Source organism: Sitophilus oryzae, unplaced genomic scaffold (genome assembly GCF_002938485.1).
Source record: "Sitophilus oryzae breed Bouriz unplaced genomic scaffold, Soryzae_2.0 scaffold_165_pilon_pilon, whole genome shotgun sequence".
Lineage (NCBI taxonomy): Eukaryota > Metazoa > Arthropoda > Insecta > Coleoptera > Curculionidae > Sitophilus > Sitophilus oryzae.
This window is the reverse complement of record NW_022146347.1, coordinates 2,133,133-2,154,261: the sequence shown is the minus strand read 5'-3', so window position 1 is coordinate 2,154,261 and position 21,129 is coordinate 2,133,133. Positions and strand designations below refer to the sequence as shown.

The 21,129-nt window shown below is 37.8% G+C and overlaps 1 protein-coding gene across 4 annotated transcripts in view; it reads right to left on the bottom strand.

The window, feature by feature from the left end:
- LOC115880798 (spectrin beta chain, non-erythrocytic 2) overlaps positions 1-21,129 on the bottom strand; it is a 180,430-nt gene that overhangs the window by 35,084 nt on the left and 124,217 nt on the right. For all 4 annotated transcript variants that reach the window (XM_030898085.1, XM_030898084.1, XM_030898082.1 and 1 more), the window contains exons 3-7: positions 19,498-19,782; positions 15,803-16,189; positions 13,492-14,475; positions 10,051-10,691; positions 2,143-2,743 (exon numbers count right to left, since the gene is read on the bottom strand). In XM_030898085.1, the coding sequence (XP_030753945.1) occupies positions 2,143-2,743; positions 10,051-10,691; positions 13,492-14,475; positions 15,803-16,189; positions 19,498-19,782 (2,898 nt within the window). The remainder of the gene's footprint in view (positions 1-2,142; positions 2,744-10,050; positions 10,692-13,491; positions 14,476-15,802; positions 16,190-19,497; positions 19,783-21,129) is intronic.

The following is a 21,129-nucleotide window of genomic DNA, read 5'->3' as shown; positions in this document are numbered from 1 at the left end:
CATATCATATGTCAACTTTTGACATTTTCGCATATGGTTTATTTGATATTGTAACATGTTGTTCATAACGACAATTTGACTCGAAATACCAAGTGTGTGGTACCAAATTATTTGTAAAAAATGCTTTTTCCAAATATGCTAATGAGCCACCCTCGTTTCATTTGAAAAAATAGAGAAATTATGAAAAATACGATTTGGTAATCTTTTAACTGGCCACGACAAGATACGAAAAACACTAGACGATCAAAACTATTTCTCCAAGGCTCCTTGATTAAAAAATATTATTTTTAACACAGCCATGGCACTCTAGATTGAAATTTAAAATACAATATTTTTTTTAAGCCAAAAGTGTCGAATGAAAGTGGAATGACATATCATATGTCAAAAGTTGACATATGATATGTCATTCTATTCAGTGTGTCATTTTCTATCGAAGTAAAAATATACTGAGGGTGTAGTTGGTTTGGTTTGGGTTGGTAAACTAAACCGAATGGCACCCATTGAAAAATCAAAAGTTGTAGTCATTTCCGGTGAAACAGGAAGTGACCTAAAAACAAGATCTGTGACATGATGCTCTCAGAAGCGGAGGCAGGCCTCCGACAAGATGGTCACACCTAAAGATATTTAGAGGAAACTGGATCCAAGTGTCTATGTGTGAATTACATGTCTAGTTGTGAATGGGGGTCCATTAGAACAGAATGGGGATTTTCACTTTTTAGAGAATTTTTGAACGTAGTTTTTATCACATTTTATGAGTACTCTGTATAAATTTAGATTCATAGACACGCGAATTGCAAAATGCGAATTACGAAATCGCAAAATATTAAAACAACTTTCTGTCAATTTTGCCGCCTGCGTATTTTTTGAAATCGACCAATAACAATATTCGCAATTCACGTGTATATGAACCTACCGTAATACTTAACCAATTACCATAAACAAAAATTGGAGCAAACCTTTCCCAAAAAAATTGTAAAAATTTATAAAAAAGCCATCAATGCAAAACAATATTTATTTATATTCTGCCCTGTAAATGTCATTTTTGGTATAAAATTTAAAATATTTTAAAAAACTTTATTAAAACCTTAAAAAAAATTATGTAAAAAAAACAAAAACCCTAAAATATGTATAGGTGGTTCAATTAAAAAAAAATACTAAAAATATTCTAAGGGCTGGCAAAGGTTACTCTTGGGTCGAGTTTTCCGTATGTAAGAAGAGTACAATGCGTTTATAATGTACTGAAAGAGAGAACAATAAACACGTTGCCAACTGCACGAAATAAACCGAGAAACTGCGCACATTGCTAAGAGACGTGGAAGGGGATATAGCAGATTTGTCGCAGTCCACCGGTCGACCCAATCAGTACCACATTAGTATCTAAAGTTCTAGGTAAAGGTGTACATCATGCTTTCAGCTTCACTATTTAATTACGTCTCGTGATACTTTATTTGTTTATTTATTAACGAGTCGTAATTTTCCCCAGAGCTTGAACATTTTTAAGTGCAAGTTAGAAACACTTGCATTTTTGGTAAAAATAAGCGGAATTGAGTTGGTATTCGACAGTGGTCGCGCTATTAGAACTCTGAATTCAAAATGAATCGATATCTCAGAATCTATTAAAAATAATTGATTACCCTAACGATATCCTTATAATTCTATTTCAGGTGCTCAGAAACATATCTAATGATTTTATCTAGCTCTATTATCGAAAAAAAAAGTCGTTTAAAAATAAGCGGTTTGCGATCGTGATTTTACGACAAGGAAAGGCGTACCGGCAACGTCGCAACAGCATACCGTCGCATTTCTCTCACTCCAACTTGATCCCTATGCGATTTACTTCTACACATAACACGTAAGTTTCGACCTAAAAGTAACAGTTGCCAGCACGGTATAACAGAATGTCATTAAAAACATTCCAATCTGTATTTAAATCACATCCTAATAAATATAATGACAGGATTGTGTAAAAATCCCCTAAACTCTAAAATAATTGTAACCCCTTAAAACGACAGTCTAATCGTGAAAACGCTCACCATAACTAAAATGCAAATTAAAGAAGAACACAAGAATATTACTGTGCAATATGAATAACAAAATAAATAATATTATCCCATTTATTAAGACCAAAATAAAATAACTTACCTCATATTTCCTCTTAGCTTGTAAAACACTGTCGTTTGGATCGTCAACGGACAACATCCTCTCCTTGTCCTTAATCCATCTCTCAAAGTCGTCACATTCCTTATAAAATCGGAACAGCCTAATAGCATCCTCTAGCAAGTTTCGTCTAGCTACAGCCATTTGTAACAACTTGGAATAAGTGTCGTTCAACTGCTTCATCCTCTTAGGCACACTGTTATTATCATCTATCTTTCGTTTAGCTGGTTTAGGTGCTCGCGGTATCTGAATAGGGACTTTGGTCTTAACCATCTTGGTCTTCTTTACTTTCTGAATAGTTCTGACGGTTTCGGCTTTGCGTACGTTGTGCTGGATGATCCTGGGTTCGATCTCATCGACGTAGTTGGCCGGGGTGAATCCGTCACTGCCGTCAGCCTTACGGACGCACCACCAATCGGGGTTGCTCTTGTTGAGTAAGAACATGACCTCGCCTTTCACCATAGTGAAACCGTGAGCGTTGTACGGGTACAGAGCCCGAACTTGAGGCGCTTTTTTCTCTTCGATCACGTTCCTATATACTACTTTGTCGACTGGTTCGTCTTCAAATACTTCTTTAGCGATCATTCTAAAAGTAAGACATTAAATTTTTTTTTATTATTACATTAACATATTATATATATTTTTATTGTCATATTAACATTTATTATGTTATTTCACGTACGAACCGGCAACACTATACGTCGCTTTTTATACAAGGTCTAGTCACTTCATCTGCGTGGTCTGTATTTTCATGCATGCAACATGTGACAGAGATAAATATAAATGACCGGTTGACAGACAGAGAGACAAAATAAAAAGCGGCATACAGTATTGCCGGCTTGTACGTTGGTAGGAAAATATGCGTAGAAAAAAATAAACTATTTAAAAACTTTCATGTATACTACTGAAATGAAGATAACATATTGTCAAGATCAAAGTGTGTTACTGGTTGCATAACTGCATTACTGCTACATAACCGTAACGTGCATTGAGGAACCTGGCGAATTCGCCAGAAAGTAAAAGAGAATTACAGAATTCTTTAGAAAATTCCAGAAACCATCGCCAGGGGGTATATAAGGCCCGCGCTTTGACAGTTGGAACAGTTTGAAGATAGTCTGAAGTTTGATAATACCGCGAAATACCGTTAGAGTAAGAGTAGTTGCATAAATTGTGTTGTAAATAGTATAAGTTGTGTGTACAGAGTGAGACAAATAAATTCGTTAAGTATTTTATCGTGAGTTTAAATAGTGGACCCACGGAATCCGTAACAACTGGTGTCCGAAGTGCGATTCAAGAGGATTTTAAGAAGAAATTAAGTGGATTGGAAGATTTTTAGACCGAATTAGAGTATCACTGGTTGGTACAAGGGAGCAAGCGAAGAAAATGGAGGAAGTAAGCAAGTTATTAGAAGGTTTTATGGAGAATATGAGAAGAGAAAAAGCAGAAGAACAGGATCGCCTACTGAAAATTCTAGGAAATCAAGACAAAATTTTCGAAGATTTAAAAATTCAACGACAACAAGACAAACAAGAAGAACAGGACCGGCTTGAGAAAATTCTCGAAGATTTGAAAGTTCAACCACAGCATGATAAACAAGAAGAACAGGACCGGCTTGAGTTAATTTTCGAAGATTTCAAAGTTCAACGACAGCACGACAGACAAGAAGAACAAGACCGGCTTCAGAAAATATTAGAAAATCAGGAAATTCGACTTCAGAAAAGCTTCGGGGACATGGAAAAAAAGCAATAAGCATGTCAGAAGTACGTTGCCAGGAACAGCAGAATCACTTCCAAGAAGCCGTAGAAGATCTGGAGAAACGCCTTCAGCAGAAAATGGAAAAATTAGAGATGGACCTACAGAAGACTAAGGTACAAGTAAGGACACCTGGCGTTCATGGAACTGCGAACCTCAAGGCCCCGACCTACGATGGACAAACCCCTTGGACGATGTACCACCGCCAGTTTGAAGCAGCGGCTGCTGCCAATGGATGGACTGACCAGGAGAAAGCAGCGGCACTTGTCATCGCGCTGCGTGGCCCTGCCCTGGGACTCCTGCAAACTATTCCTGCAGCCCAACAGCAGGAATGCCAAACTTTGGTCGCTGTACTGGACAGAAGATATGGCGACCAACATCGACGCCAACTTTACCAGGCCCAGATCAAGACACGCCTGCAGAGGTCCGGAGAGAGTCTGCAGGAATTTGAAGCAGACTTACGTCGGCTGGTACACCTAGCGTATCCTGAAGCACCGGAAGGATTTAGGGAGGAACTCGCTGCTCAGTGCTTTATCAGTGGATTAAAGGACAACGAGTTACAGAGGGCGCTGCAAATATCCCGATTTTCTACAAGTAGCGAAGCACTAGTCAGGGCGCTGGAAATCGAAGCTGCTTTTAGCGCCATCCCTAGACCGAAGATAAGATCGGTAACGGTAGAGGAACAGCCCGAGAGTACCCACAGAAGTTTGGAGGAGATGTGTAGAAAATTCGACAAACTATGTGAGCTACTAATAAACAAGGGAATCAACAATAACCAGACAGAGAACCAGAGAAGATCCCAGGACATAAGGTGCTATAGATGTGGCAGGAATGGCCACATCAAACGGGATTGCCGCGTTCATGCGATCCCGTTCAGCATCCAGAGAACGTAGGCACCAGGAAAACTAAAATCAGTCAATACTAAGGGGCGAGTATTGACTGGGGAGAACAGAGCCCCCAGGATTTTTTCCATTAGGAGTCTAGGAACAACCGCTGACAGCTTGGTGATCGACGGGAAAGTCAATGGAAAGGGAATTCGAATGACTGTGGATACTGGCGCTATGGTATCGTTGGTGCGGGCTAACTCAGTGCAAGGATTGAAGCTGATGTCTCTGGGAAGAAGAGTGTGTTTACGTACAGTTACGGGGGAAATGGCCGTTGCACGGGGAAAGGCTATCGTCGAACTGAAGTTAGGAAATTTGAAGTTTCAGCATAGCGTCTTAGTGGCAGATATTGAAGATGACTTCATCTTGGGCATGGATATGATTCGTCAACATGGATTTTCGTTCGATCACCAGAGAAATATCTTAAATATTGGATATGAAGAGTTCATGTTATCTCCAGACGAGGGACCAGGCAGAATGGATGTAAGATCAGCGGAAACTGTGGTGATACCTGGTAATACCGAGAAGATCGTATTCGGTAAAGTGGAGAAAATCGCTGGGTGCTGTGTTGGACTGGTAAAAAGTGGCGACAAGAAACAAGATAGGTACTTAGTAGGAAAGTCATTGGTGAACACCGACAAGAATATACCGATCAGAATTGCGAATGTTTTCCCGAATTGTGTCAAGATTCAAAAAGGTGACAAGATAGCCATCTGCGAACCTGTAAGAAGTGTCACCCGATGTGATGAAGTGTCGTCAGCTGTTACACAAATGGCATCCAAAGAAACACTAAAACATCTAGAACAGCCATGGGATCACCTAACATATGAGGAGAAACAGAAGGCTAAGCAGTTCCTGCGAAAGCATGGCGGTATTTTTGAGAAAAATAACAGTGGAAGAACGGATTTTGTGAAGCACCGGAATAATACTGGTCATGCTCAGCCGATTCGACAACGTCCTAGAAGGGTGCCCCTTTCCAAACAACAAGAAATGGAGACAATGGTAGATAAGATGTTAGAAGATGGAGTAATCGAAGAGTCATCAAGTCCATGGTCATCTCCTGTTGTTTTGGTGACGAAGAAAGATGGTAGTACACGATTCTGCGTGGACTACAGGAAGCTCAATGACGTCACTAAGAAGGATAGTTACCCACTGCCACGTATAGACGACACGTTAACCACACTGGCAGGTTCGTGCTGGTTCTCCACTCTCGACTTAAAGAGTGGATACTGGCAAGTTGGTCTGGACGAGGAAGACAAAGAAAAGACGGCTTTTTCTACAGGAAACGAACTATACCAATTCAAGGTCTTGCCGTTTGGATTATGCAATGCTCCGGCCACTTTCGAACGTCTCATGGAGGTGGTGTTAAGAGGATTAACTTGGAAAACGTGCTTGGTTTACCTCGACGATGTATTGGTTATTGGAAGAACTTTTGAGGAGCATTTGCGAAATTTAGAAGTCTTCGGCCGCATAAGGAATGCTCACCTGTACTTGAACCCGAAGAAGTGTAGCTTATTCCAGCGACAAGTGGAATTCTTGGGTCATGTAGTCTCGGCAGACGGAATTTACACCGACCAGAAGAAAATCGCTGCGATCAAGGATTGGCCTAAACCTCGCGACAAGCATGGACTTAGAAGTTTTCTGGGTTTATGCACATATTACAGAAGATGTCAAGGGATTTGCCAACATAGCTGCACCTTTACATAAACTTACAGGTGATGAAGTCGGCTACGAATGGAACACCGATCGTAATGTAGCCTTTGGAAGACTTAAGGCGGCTTTATGTTCAAGTCCTATTTTAGCCTACCCGCAACAACAAGGGAGGTATATCCTGGACACAGACGCCAGCAACATCGGCATAGGTGCAGTGCTATCACAAGTGCAAGATGGCGAAGAACGAGTGATAGAATATTACAGTCGAGTTCTATCCAAACCAGAAAGGAATTACTGCGTTACCCGGAAGGAGCTGCTAGCAATTGTGAAGGCAGTTGATCATTTTCATAAATATCTGTATGGCCAAGAATTTTTAATTCGGACAGATCATGCGGCTCTCAAGTGGCTTATGGAGATGAAACAACCTGAAGGTCAAATAGCACGATGGCTCGAGAAGCTCCAACAGTATCACTTTACCATCCAACATCGTGCTGGAAAAACGCAGACGGTTTATCCAGAAGACCCTGTCAAACCGATTGTAAGCACTGCTGTAAAACGGAACAACGTGAAGGCACTGTTATGATAAGGAGTTTTAAACTTGGAACCGATGAACAGTGGATGACGACACAATTGAGGAAAGATCAAATGGAAGATCCAGACATCGGAGCAATACTACGGCTCAAGGAAGGTAACGGCGAGAGACCACCGTGGCAGGATATTGCGGACAGAGGGCTGGTTTTCAAAGCTTTCTGGGCTCAGTGGAATTCACTGGTGATTGAGAATGGATTGTTAAAGCGCACGTGGGAAAGTGCGGATGGCAGGACAGTAACAACTCAGTTACTGGTACCAAGGAAGAAAGTTACCCAGGTATTGGAAGAAATTCACGGTGGTAAAACTGAAGCCCATCTTGGAGTAAACAAGACCTTAAGCAAGCTGAGAGGCCGTTTTTACTGGGTGGATTATTGCGAAGATGTCAAGAAATGGTGTCGATAATGTAAAATTTGTGCAGCCAGTCAAGAACCAAGCACTCGATCTAGGGGAAAAATGAAACAATATAACGTTGGACTGCCATTCGAAAGAATCGCTGTTGACATTGCAGGTCCATTCCCTGAAACGCACAAGGGTAACAAGTACGTTTTGGTGGCGATGGATTATTTCAGTAAATGGCCAGAAGTTTTTGCCATTCCAAACCAAGAAGCATCGACTGTAGCTGAAATATTAGTCAATAATGTCTTCAGTAGATTTGGAATTCCCTTAGAGCTTCACACTGACCAAGGAAGGAACTTCGAGTCAAGACTGTTTCAGAAGATGTGTGATCTGCTTGGTATTCACAAGATTAGGACAACGGCTTTACATCCGCAGTCTGATGGGATGGTCGAAAGATTCAATAAGACCATTGAAGAACACCTCTCGAAAATGGTGGACGAACATCAAAGAGATTGGGATCAGCATATACCACTATTCCTAATGGCATATAGAAGTGCAGTTCACAACACCACCGGACTTTCACCATCGAAGATTTTATTTGGTCGAGAATTACGGTTGCCTTGTGACTTGGTGTTCGGATCACCAGACGACAGCACCACGAACGTAGAGGACTACGGGGATGAACTGAAGGAAAGGTTATTGGAAATTCATCAGACCGTTAGAAGTAAGATTGCGCTAGCCAGTGATCGGATGAAAGCTCGTTACGACCTCAGAGCTAATTCTACGGGATTTCAACAGGACGATAGGGTATGGTTGTATAACCCACAGCGCAAGAAAGGAAGGTCCCCAAAGTTAACTCCAGCATGGGAAGGTCCTTATACAGTCATCAAGAGGATAAATGATGTTGTGTACCGGATTCAACGCAGCCCTAGAAGTAAGATGAAAGTAGTTCATCTGGATCGATTGAAGAGATACCAGACAGGAAACCTTGATCGGGACGATCAAATTTGAGAAGGGGGCAATGTCAAGATCAAGGTGTATTACTGGTTGCATAACTGCATTACTGCTACATAACCGTAACGTGCATTGAGGAACCTGGCGAATTCGCCAGAAAGTAAAAGAGAATTACAGAATTCTTTAGAAAATTCCAGAAACCATCGCCAGGGGGTATATAAGGCCCGCGCTTTGACAGTTGGAGCAGTTTGAAGATAGTCTGAAGTTTGATAATACCGCGAAATACCGTTAGAGTAAGAGTAGTTGCATAAATTGTGTTGTAAATAGTATAAGTTGTGTGTACAGAGTGAGACAAATAAATTCGTTAGGTATTTTATCGTGAGTTTAAATAGTGGACCTACGGAATCCGTAACAATATCTAAGCTAAATATAATCTATTACAGCTGTAGTAAAATGAGTAACTAATTGTGAAAAATTAAGTTCCAATCCTAGTTGCAATATTTTTCATAACGCCTACTTGTGCGGTTTGGAATTTTCATGCAAAATCCGGCAATATCGCATAGAAGAAATGTATCAACCTAATTTTTACCTCTTTTTAATACATTTGATTTTCCATTAAGTTGTCTACATCACTGTCTTACACGTTAAAATCCAGACCGCGCAGTTTCGATGACCAGATCGGTATATTATATAGGATGTAAATAAGGTGCAAAAAATATAAAAAATTTTTTCGTTTTTATATAAACCTATTTGCTTATACAAGGGGAACCAAAGTGACAATATGCACAAGCATTTGCCAAGTAAAGAAAACAATGTCATTAGTCATTAACTAGGTTAATTGTAGTTGAAAACTTGACAGACGCAGGTCAACAGTTTGGGTTTGAAATATTTGATGTTACAACAGCAAAACAAAACACTAATTCACTACAATACACCAAAACACTTTACATAACCCATACATACATTTATCGTAAACCATATTAGCATCATCAGCAGATGATTAAAACTAGTACTATCCAGTGTTAAAAGTACTAGTACAGTATGTCTGTCCGTTCTGTAGCTACGGGGTATCCGTGAGAGGGGAAACGATATTCTCTCAATGTTTTTCGTAAAAAATTAGACGACGCGTCCCATCAATAAAAATTCGACAAATTTACAAGTAGCCAATAAAATGAGTGGGCGGAGCTATTTGCGGTGACGAACTCGTCAAGTCGACGTATAAAATATATTGTTGTTTATTTAAATGTTTTTTGTCCGCATTCCTTTCATAGACAAAGATCCAGCAGACGTACTGTACTAATCCAGTGTTTTGGTGTATTGTGGTGAATTATAGTGTTTTATTTTGCTGATGGAAATAAAGTCTGTTCAACGAAAAAATACATGACAGTGGCAGTAGTCATCAGTTATTCTAATTGTCATTTTTTGGATGTCGTCTGTCGAAATCTTTCCTAACTCGTCGAACAGACTTTACCAAATTTTCAACATTCAATGTAACAGTTAAATATATTGCGATTTTGGCTAGCCCTATGCTATCAAATATCTTTGAGAGAAACCCCCAAAAATATTAAAAATACCCCTTATTTTTCATAATCAAAATTTTCAGTTGGTAATAATATAAAAAATAACATAGAAACATAGTAAATTTAAACCTGACAAATTTAAAAAAAAATGTCGCTTTGTATATTAATAACCCTGGCTTCTTATATTGATATTGGACACTTACCTGTATTCGTACTGAACATTATCGACGTCATCTGCCACATCTACTTCCGAATTCAAATCTAAATTGGAAATACCCGCTTCTATTAGTTTATTAGCCTGGACATTTAAGCTTCGAATATCGCCCTCATAGGAATTTAACTCCCCTTCAAGATCTTTGTGTCTTTGGAGCAAAGAACTGGTACTAGGTTCGTCTGTTCCCACATCCTTAGAAGCCAAAATCGATTCTTTTTCAAGAAACCAAGACTCAGCTTCGTTTGCATCAGCGTAGAACTGATAGGCTTCAGCAGCGTCCTGCAGTTGACGTGTTCGTTCCAAAGCTAACTTCTCCACGATTTCCCAGGCTTTTTGGATCCTGTCCATATGCTGTTCGATTTCGGAAGATCTTGGATGTTTCTTCGCGATCATCTGCTTGCTAGTTTGGGCTAGCTGGTCGAATTTATACCTGCGAGCTTGGATTTCGTCCACTAACACTTTGTGTTTCTGTTGAAGGGAGAATACTCCTCGTAGGTCTTTAGCCGTGAAACCGGCTTGGCAAATTCTTTGTTTTTCTACTAGCCAAGCCTCGGCGTCCTCTTGGTCTTGGAGCAGTTGGTAGAAGTTTCTGGCTTCTTCGAGGATTGCCTTTCTCGCGGCGCTGACTTCCTGTTAAAAATGAAATTGTTAATTCAAATAACGAATTCTCAATTTAATGATATCTGTAAATTTATTTATTTAACTAATTTTTGGTAATACTTATTTTAATCGTTGCCTGCAATAGAACGGCAGAAAATTAAGTAATAACTGTTACTGTTAAAAAATATCTACGATAGATAAAATATCTACGATATATAGGAAGTCAGAATCAAATTTCTCATGTCAAAAAACTCCCAGACACCAATTTTCATATAAATATTAACGTTACTTCAGAAATTATTTGGAAAAAATCGAAATAAAATGAAACTTCTACACCCTGTATCTCCGAAACTAAGCATTTTACGACATACATTTATACGACCTTTTTGACTTATTTTTATCTGCAGAATACGCTGCCGAGAGTTTCCGGAATACAGTTCGGACCAACCTGTATAAAAAAACGTTTGAATTGTTTCAAATTTCATTAGGTGCAAAGTCGGTATAAATCAAATTTACTTCTTACGAAAACATATAATATACCACAGTTCGACCACAGATTATACAGATTATAATCTTTGTTTTTTCTTTATTGTTTTTCGTGGTTCCAATTTTCGGAATCGGGCACTAGTTAGGTGACTAGTTTGCGCACATAGCACGCCCACTTATGGCCTCTAAAATTGTGCACAGCGCCTGACTGGCACAGTTATTAGAGAGATATCGGAAAACCGAATAGCGTCATCCAGTATTTACGCGTACCTTATCATGGTTACGATATGCGCGAGTCAATTTTTAACGCAACACCCGCTAGTAACGTTACCGCCTGACGTAATTTGCGGATCAATTACACCAAAAGCTCGTTCTAAATAACCTCTGATAACGTTTAAAAATTGCTTAAATGGGCATGTGCGGGTATTTGACAACCAAAGCCGGCCGGCGAGATCTTTTATTTTAGGTTATGTTTGAATTGTTTTGAATTATTGCTTTAGTTTTATTAGGTAATTTGATATTTAAGTAGCTGGGATTAGTTTTAATTAAATAAATATGGCCCAAAATATGGATTCCACCTCTTCCAATACTAAAGAACCTATAAAGAGTCTTAGGTTTACAGCAGATGACGACTTAGCCCTTCTAAGAGAATTTGTTGCTTGTTGTCCTAAACCCATTGGCAGACGTTGAACAATAAAGCACTGGAAATAAGTACTTTAGCCCTTTTGTTTTAAAATACCTAGTAAACAAAACAATTTCAAAGTTTTAAATTCAAAGCTAGGTTAAGTTTAAATAACGGACGCGACGCGATCAGAATTCTTTCCGATCCGATAACTATAAATGAAGAGAGTTAATACCACCTTACGTAAAGGAAATAACACCTGGCCTTATTAACGTCCATGCACGCTATTCTGTTTAGCGATATCTCTCTATTACGCTGTTTATTGTTATTTTACGCGAGTTTATTTTTGCGCACAGGAAATTAGACTCGTTTGCACATCGTCATAAAAAACAATTTTCGTACCACGAATTAGGGACAAGATTTTTATCTGTATACTTATAGGATACCTAATCTGTGGTACGACTATAAAATAAAAATATCTAATAAATAATTCATTGTTCATTAGTAAATTTCTTTTAAAACTACATTCTATAATTTATTAAACGTTCCTAGTAGGTGTCAACTAAATAAATGATTGTTATGTTATTGTCGGGCAATAAATATTGTCCGTTGAATAAAGGCGTTTGTATTTTATTAGTTTCCTATTATACCTTTGTTTGAAACTTGTTTTTACATTATGGTTTTCGAGAGATAATCAATATTGTTACAAAAAATATAACAAAACAACTAGTGACATCTCTCGATAATATACGAAATAACCATTTTCTAACGGAAGAAATACAATACGATCGAAAAAAAAACCGCGTCAGCGATGGCTATGAAATGATGATTGCTGTCATTTCATATGTAAAATTATATCGGAAATGTCATCGACCGTCGTATCTAAGCCAACTAAACGTCGTTTTTTTTTATCCTACATAAGAGGCTGATGATGAAGATCGAGAGATGGCAGTCCATGACGTCGTTAATTCTCATATAGTATAAATATGTATAGGAGAAAACGTAACTCTCAGAACAAACTAGGAATGTTGATTGAAGAAATAAGAAGATGCGCAACTTTATGGGCGATTTCATGGCATAAAACCTGTCTGAGATGTAGCTGGCGTTACCGTCAACCTGTCTGAGGTTTAGTTTAGCTCTGCGCTACATGATAAAGATTATTGTAACATAGTTCTGCTTTTCGTCGACAGGGTGAGTGGGTTGCCTGGAACAGTGTTGCCAGAACTACTGATAAATCGGTAGAGAGAGAAACAGCATATTTTAGTCATATAGGAACGACAAATACAATCTATTACACATTATCATCAGAGGTAAAATTGAAGGGAGGTGAGGTCCAGGCAGAAGACAGATGTCTTGGATGAGAAACATAAGGGATTGGACAGGAATGAATGTCCAAACACTCAGAACAGCAGAAAGGCGAAAAGAATTCGATGTGGTTATCGCCAATCTTTGCTGAGAAGAGGCACCTCCTCAAGAAGAAATTACGAAATCGCAAAATATCGACCGGCAGTGATCGGAAATTAATATGTAATCGCTGTGGTGTTACTAAATAATGTCTTGTAGTTTTTGTAGTTTAATAAAAAAAAATTCTCAAGTAACTAAATAACGTCGGTGCTAATAGTTGGACTTAAGAAAAATATAAAGATATGGTAAATAATTGATGATAATCTAAGATAATTGCTTAATAACGCTAGCTTAAAATAAATGTAATAGAAAACTTACTTTTAATTCCTTATAAGCGTTGGCTAGTTCTGACAGCTTTTCTCTCAAAATGTCCGCTTCTCTTGGATTCTGAACTGCTATTTGTTCACCCGTCCTAGTCAGTTTCCTTTCATTTTCACCCAAACTAGATACTTGCAGTTCTTGCAACGCATGTCTCTGTAAAAGTTCTTCCACCCCCATTAAATGAATACCAATATCAGTCGACGAAAGGTCAAATTTAAGCTGCTCTATACTAGCTAACGTCGTTTCAATTTCTCTTAAAATCGATAAAACAGCTACCATTCTGTCTAAATTCACTTTATGTTTCTGTAGTAAAGCTATCAAATCTTGCCACTGTTTCATAATGACTGCTTCCCTTGCTTTGACTTTTTCAGCATTTCTGTAGTTTTCTCTAACGAGCTCATTACACATTTGAGTCAGATCGTGAACGCGCCCTTCTCTAGCGTAAATATCCGCGCTTATAGCTTCGTGCTTCTTCACCGTTGCGTCTACTTGGGATAAGTTTGATCCGTATTTCGGATCCGACAATACCTGCGTCATTTCTTTCAAGTATCCTTCTCTCAAGATACTCTTCTTTTCAAATTTGTAGTTTAGTTGTTCTAAACGCTGCTGACGGAGTAGTTCGTTTCTCAACGCTACTTCTCTGTTGTGTTCGGCTTTCTCTAAAACATCCCATGCCCTTTCTATGTCCTGAACCAACTTACCATCGGCAGGATTAAATAAAGGTTGTCTCAGTTCTTTCAGTTGGGTGTTGATGTTGAAGTATAAAGCTTCAATTTCACTTCGTTCCTTGTATTTGGGAGGTTTTTCTTGTGTTCTGTACTGACCAAAAGCCAGCAAAAGACTCTGGATGCCTTCCAGGGTGTTTGGAAAATCTCTGTTTTCCAGTTGTTTGATTTTGGCATTGATCCAGTCCAGTAAGTCCGTGGTGAGTGTATCGTATTGACCTTTCATTTTGTCAGCTTGAACCATTTGTCCAACAATCTAAATATTAAATAAACGATAACGTAATAAAAGTTAAGCACTATTATTGAAAGTATATATTATCTAGGATTATTGATTACAGTTGGGGGTTGGAACCTTTGGTGTTACAACAGCAAAAAAAACACTAATCACCACAATACACCAAAACACTTTTACCTTTACACTGGACGCGCGTTTCGCAAACCATGTTAGCATCATCAGCAGATGATTAAAACTCAAACAAAGATGATTAAAAAAAATTTAGACCCGGTTCTACAAAGCCAGTATATGTATAGACTTCCAAACTTATAGACTAGGTATATTTCAGTTGATTTCAATGAATTCCGACCGCATCGCTTCAACGGCAGAAATCAGAAATTATCAGTACGTATTTCACGCTACCGGCCGCGCCGTCATGTTGATCGCATTAAAATAATATTGAAATCGTGGTTTTGTCATAATATTTAAGTATTTTAGTTTTTTGTGCAGTTATTGAGACTATAAAACACTCAAGTACGAGGTTTGTGTGATGTAACCTTTGATGTGACGCTGTTTCGTGTAGTAAAAAATAAGTTTTCACAATTCAAGATGAAACAAGTGAGTAAACAAAATGCCCATTGAATAATCAAAAAATTAATTAGACAAATACTATGAGAGGATAAAATATAATTTGCAATATTAATGGTAGGTATACTTTTTTTAATCGACTACTTAGTGATTAAATGTTTTATGAACGTCTTCTAAAATTATAATTATGTACCTTTAAAAAAATTCGTTATAGCCGAAAGTCGTTATTATGACCCCACTAGCAAAACCGGCGATTAAATCTATGCTCGCTACCGTAGTTTAACTCATCTAAAGAGTTTTTTTAGCTGGAATAATAAATTATAATACAAGTTAAACCTTCTGAAGATATCAAAATATTTACTTTTTTATTTTTATTTTTAGAATTTTCACAAATTATACTTCCTAACACTTTTAGAATAAATTTTTCGTATACTCGCTATTTAAACCTGCGTATTTGTATATAGCAGTTGTTTACGATATTCTCCGATGGTGGCAGCACCGTGGGAGAATGAACCAAACCTATACCAGGTATAAGCAATTCTTGGGATATCTATTGAAATTTCCGTTCAATAAGTATTAAATATTCGGAATTTATACTTGCTTTGTAGAATCGTCTCTTAATCATCTGGTGATGATGCTAACATGGTTAGCAAAACGCGCGTCCAACAGTAAAAATGTGTATTGTGATGAATTAGTATGATATTTTGCTCTTGTAACACCAAAGGTGCCAACCTCCAACTGTAATTAATGAAAAAAGAAGCAAATATAAACTAAGCAATACCTTTGCAATTCTTCTTCCTGATTTTTCTTCGTTCTTCATCCTGGCAAACGTATGATAATAGGAAGCGACGTAAGTCATGATACTCTTTTCGTCAGGTCTTGTGGTGTCCACATCTTCGGCATCCAGTAAGCTGGGAATACCCAGTTCGTTATTAGCAACGTTGAAGGCGTGATTGAGATTGTCGATGTTCTTGTTGCCTAATAGACCGTTGTAGTCAAACAAATCCGGTCTGTGAGAGTGGATGAGGGCGTTGAATCCGAGCCCGCTCCTCCAGGAAGCGTGGAAATCTTTGATTTCGACGTTGGCGTAACCGCGCGTCTTACGTTGGGCCCATAACAGTAGGGCGTCTTTGGCTGATTTCTTTTCAGAACTCTCATTTTTCTCATCCTGAAATTCGAGAAAAAAATTTAAAAATAAAAATTTGTAAGAAATAATTAAGGGCATATTCTAATGGTAAATCCCCGTCTACATATAACGTTTAGAGCCGTTGCACACACGCCGGAACCGGATAGACGGCGCCGTCTACCCGGTTTCACTACGACCTTTCACACTAGTCCGATTTTACTCCCGGTTTGAGCCAGTACAGTTGCATTTTTGATCGCGACGCCAACGAGACGGTATAGAACGTGAACATATTATTGTTTTGTGGTTTGGAATCGCTGTCGTCATCAGAAAAGAAAAGCAATGAAAATCATCTTTCAGTTTAATGCAAATTTCTCTCCATGCTTTACAAGCTTCGCTTTTGTTTTCTTAGAAATACAAGATTTTATACCAGTGGACTGGTCTGGCTTCCAAAGAGTGGTATTAATAACGCAGTATCTACTTCCGAAATACTACTTGCAGTCGCTATAGTTAACTTACAATGTATAAATTTTACAAATTTTCAATAATGCTACACGCAAAATCTCTCTTAGATGGAGGAAACCGAGCGACTAGGATGGACAAGTGTGAAAGCGTCAATTTAAATCAATGTACAACTAAAAGCACGGTCACCGGCCGGCGACCGTGCTGCCAGTGATGGTGTCCGGTGCCAACCTGGTGTGAATCCGGTTCTTGGCCGGCGCCGGCACGTGTGAAAGCTCCCATAAGAGGCTATGCACTTCATCACCGGTTAGACGGCGCCGTTTATCCGGTTCAGGCGTGTGTGCAACGGCTCTTAGGCTGGACGCACACAGAAATGCATGGTCGTGCCTTGCAAAGTTGGATACGATGTTTCCTTTACATCTTTATCAAGGTGGGACTAACGATTTGATATTGTGGAAGAAAAATGTGGGTCGATTTGGGCATAATTGAGGACGGGCTACAGGATGACGCCCTCGACGTTTCCAACCCATGCATCTAAATAGACGAAACCATCAGGATTTTTCGGACCCGAATGGGTCGATAAAGTGCCGATAAAGACAATGTAAATACTATTTGGCGCTATTCTTACAACGGTCGCTCTCCAAAGCTTTTGATAATTTCGCAGCGGTTCGGCTTTTTCCGGAATTATGTCGCCAAATATTGTTTATTCAAATTTATTATTATTCTCCTTTAATTTTTTAAATAAAATACAGTGTGTTGCATATTAGAAACTTTATTTTTATAAGGACATCTATGAAACATTGGAAACCAATATTATGCCACGATCCACGATGGTTTTTGATAGTTCACACAGCTTTTTAAGTTTTTAATGGCACTTTTTCAAAATTATCACGGGTTTGAGTAAATAAATTTTCAATTAAACTCACAAGATAGCAATAATTACTTTGAAAATGGACGCTTTTTTTCAATGAGGACGGTTTAAATAATTATCAAAGACTTTATATGGACTTTATAATTTTTGAAGATTTTGACTTTGACAAGAGAAACTTATTTCTGTTCTTGTTTGCGGTTGTTCCTAGCAACCGCTATAGCAGCACCCTACAACATATATGTTCCAAAACAATTATGAGTTTTGGCGGGAAGCCGAGCATTACAATCTAAACTTGTTTCCTTTATCTAAGGCGGGTTCTCACTTGTCAGTTTCGCTGACGCTCTGACTGATTCATTATCAATGAAAAATAAAAATCAACGATTGTATTCACACGTTTCATGTTTTTCTGCATTCAGTATTCAGTTGGTCCAAACATTTTAACGTGGTGATTTCGCAGACATGAAAATGGTTAAAACAAAATTGAAACCAGGTGTTCGCAAAGTTTGTTTACAATTAGCCAATGAATTACACAATATTCTGGTGAATCAGAAAAGAAGAAAACGTTTTTTTTTAAAGCAGATACGTCTACAAGAAACCGTTGACGTTCTATTTTAACAGAACGTCAACGGTTTCTTGTAGACGTATCTGCTTTAAAAAAAAGCGTGTTCTCATAATAGTTTGAATTTAAATATTTTAAATAGTTTTTTTTTCTTTATTCTTTGAATTTTTTTTGCTTCCGACGATAGACTTTCCGAAACGTTAAGCATTTTTTTCTTTGTTAAGCCAATTTGTATAACTGTAAACATAACTTCTGACAAGCAGTGTCCGTTTAGGTTTAACGCAGAAGTGTTTACAAAAAATAACTATTTTATTTTGTAGATTTTCTTGCTAAAGGATTTTTTTGGAGATATATATTAAAATAATTAATTAACTTTAACTTGTAAACTGAACAAATCACGAAAATGTAGTTCTCACGCTTCAGTTTCTATTCATTATTCGATAATGATCAGTCAAAAATGAAAAAAGTAGAACTGGTTTTCACTTTAACTGAAAGTACGAATTTACTGATCATTTAACATGAAAATGTGTTCTGACGTTCATTATTTGTTCAGTATCACTGAATCAGTCAGACTGCGTCAGCGAAACTGACAAGTGAGAACCCGCCAAGTTAGTTTAAGTTTAAGTTTTCCAACAAATAAGAAAGTGACATTAAATGTCATTTTTGATGGTATTGAATATTTTTGTAAAGTTTCAAAAATAATGTAATTTTACAATTTTTTATTGATATTTAATGATTCAAACGATACTATTTTCACAATTAGTTTTGCATGTTTACAAATAATGAAACTTGAACTATAAATACAATTTTGTAGTAAAACTCCATATTTTCCAATCTTTAACTCTACTAAATACAATGTTATAATAACTGGTAAAACCGCAGGTAAAATTTCCAATGTGTACGCTAGTCTTTAATTCTATATATTTATTTTATTTTATTTTATTTATTTATTCCATACAAACACCTACTGGCGGTAGCTATATGTAAAGGCCTAGAGAAAACAAATACAATCACAATTACTTAAAACTGGACAAATCAACGCATGTATTATAAAAGTATAAAAATATTTAATTTATAAAATATGCAATAAAAAAAACAATGAAATCTATCATACCACTGGTTTGTCTCCTGATGCAACAACAAGATGCGAATAAGTTCGTCAAACTTAATGTTAAACATATCGGGAATTATGCTCCCGGACAACATATCGTTACAAATTTATAAACGTGAATGGCGAGGGGCTTCCACCATCAATGTAAAAAGAATTAAGCTCACTCACTCTCAACCTACATTGAGAGTGAGTGAGAGATTATATAGTATGTCTAGGCGGTTAAACATTACTGACAACTTTGCTAGACTGTCTTCCGTTTTAACTGATAGGCAAAACGAAAGGTAAAACGTTATGTGTAGATGGGGCTTTAAACTAGTAAAAAAGAATGTCTGGTTACATAAAATACCTACCAATGCAACTTCAATATTTTGTATTTGAAACCTAAGAATAATTGTCCAAATAAGACCTAAGGTAAGTCTTTGATTGCCGTCTACTATGTCTTCAGCTCCGATACTTTCCAATCGGACTTTGGTGTGCAGAAACGCCAAACTCTTGTTGACGTTTTCCACTTTGTGAACCCGCATTTTTCCACTGTTCGGTTTCCCTAGCTTTTCCCCGGATATGATTTCTAATAGTTTCAGGAGTTTCTTTCCATCTCCGAGGTCTATGAAAAGGTCGACGACTTCTAAGCCGGCCTGCAAATAAAAAAGAAGTTAATATATAAATGATTCAACATAAAAATCTAAAAACAATAAAATAGTAGTCTATATTAGTTGATTACACATATAGCTTATGGTAAAAAAACTAAAGATGACTTACTGTAATCGAATACAATAATAGTCAAAACGTTTCTGAATCCAAACCAAACAAGTCCTAGTAATTCCTTTCATTTTTTTACAAATCCTTTCCAGATAGCAAAGAAAAATTACTGCATTCGGAACAATTATTATTTGATGTGCTTTGTTTTGTCATTTATACAAAAACGCAGTATTTCCGGCAGAGGTCGACCCCTTATTATTAAAAAAGAATGTGTTCTAAAGCAATAACTAATGCCAAAGTCTAATTTTCCCAAAATGAATTTAAAAAAAATATACCATATGGTGTGGACTGTATCTTTGTCAGACTGTAGACACAAAGTCGAATTCTGTTTGATAATTTTGGATATCTGGTGGTCTAATCTCACTTTTACATATTTAAAAGCCATTTTTTAATTCCCTACCATGACAGTTGTCATATATGTCAAAATGACGCATTTGTTGTTGGGTATGCTGAATGGGTCCACATAAACTTTTTTATCAAAAACTTAATAACAAAAAATGTGTTGCCCATGTATGACTAGCTTTTTGGCGGATATTACTATGATTGAAATTTAAAGTGAAACTTCTTTACGCGCGCTGGGAGTAAAAATTCAATACTGTGACGAGCTAGAGAGATGACCCGCAAGACGGCACAGGAGACGAAAAGTGGTAACGGTCGAAAAAGTGGTAAGCCAATGAGGAAGTTGAAATGGGTCTTTGAAGCGTCGTAACTCGGGCCCTATGCGAACTAGGGGGCTGAATCTCGGAATGTAGATGAAGCTCTTTTCATGATACTTTGACGACGTTTCGTGCACTATGAAACCCCATCATCACTGGTGAAAAAAGCGTCCAATTTAAATGAAATTTAGTATGTCGATAAATTGGACCAAGGCCAACCGTGCACGACACGTGTCACTGTGACAGTTTTGACGTAAGAAACGTCAAAAGTTGATGTCGTCAGGTCGCGATCAAATTTGGTGAGTAGGCTATGTGAGTGACGGTGCCCACGGTTCCACCCTGCAAAGTTGGATACGACGTTTCGTTTACATTTTAATCAGGGTGGGACTAAGGATTTGATATTGAACAAAAATGTGGGTCGATTTCGGCATAATTGGGGACGGGCTACAGGATGACGCCCTCGACGACGCGACGTTTCGAATCGATGCATGTAAATGGACGAAATCATCAGAATTTTTCTTAATTATGAGTCAATTGAAACCAAACTCTGCACGTGGAGATAGTTAC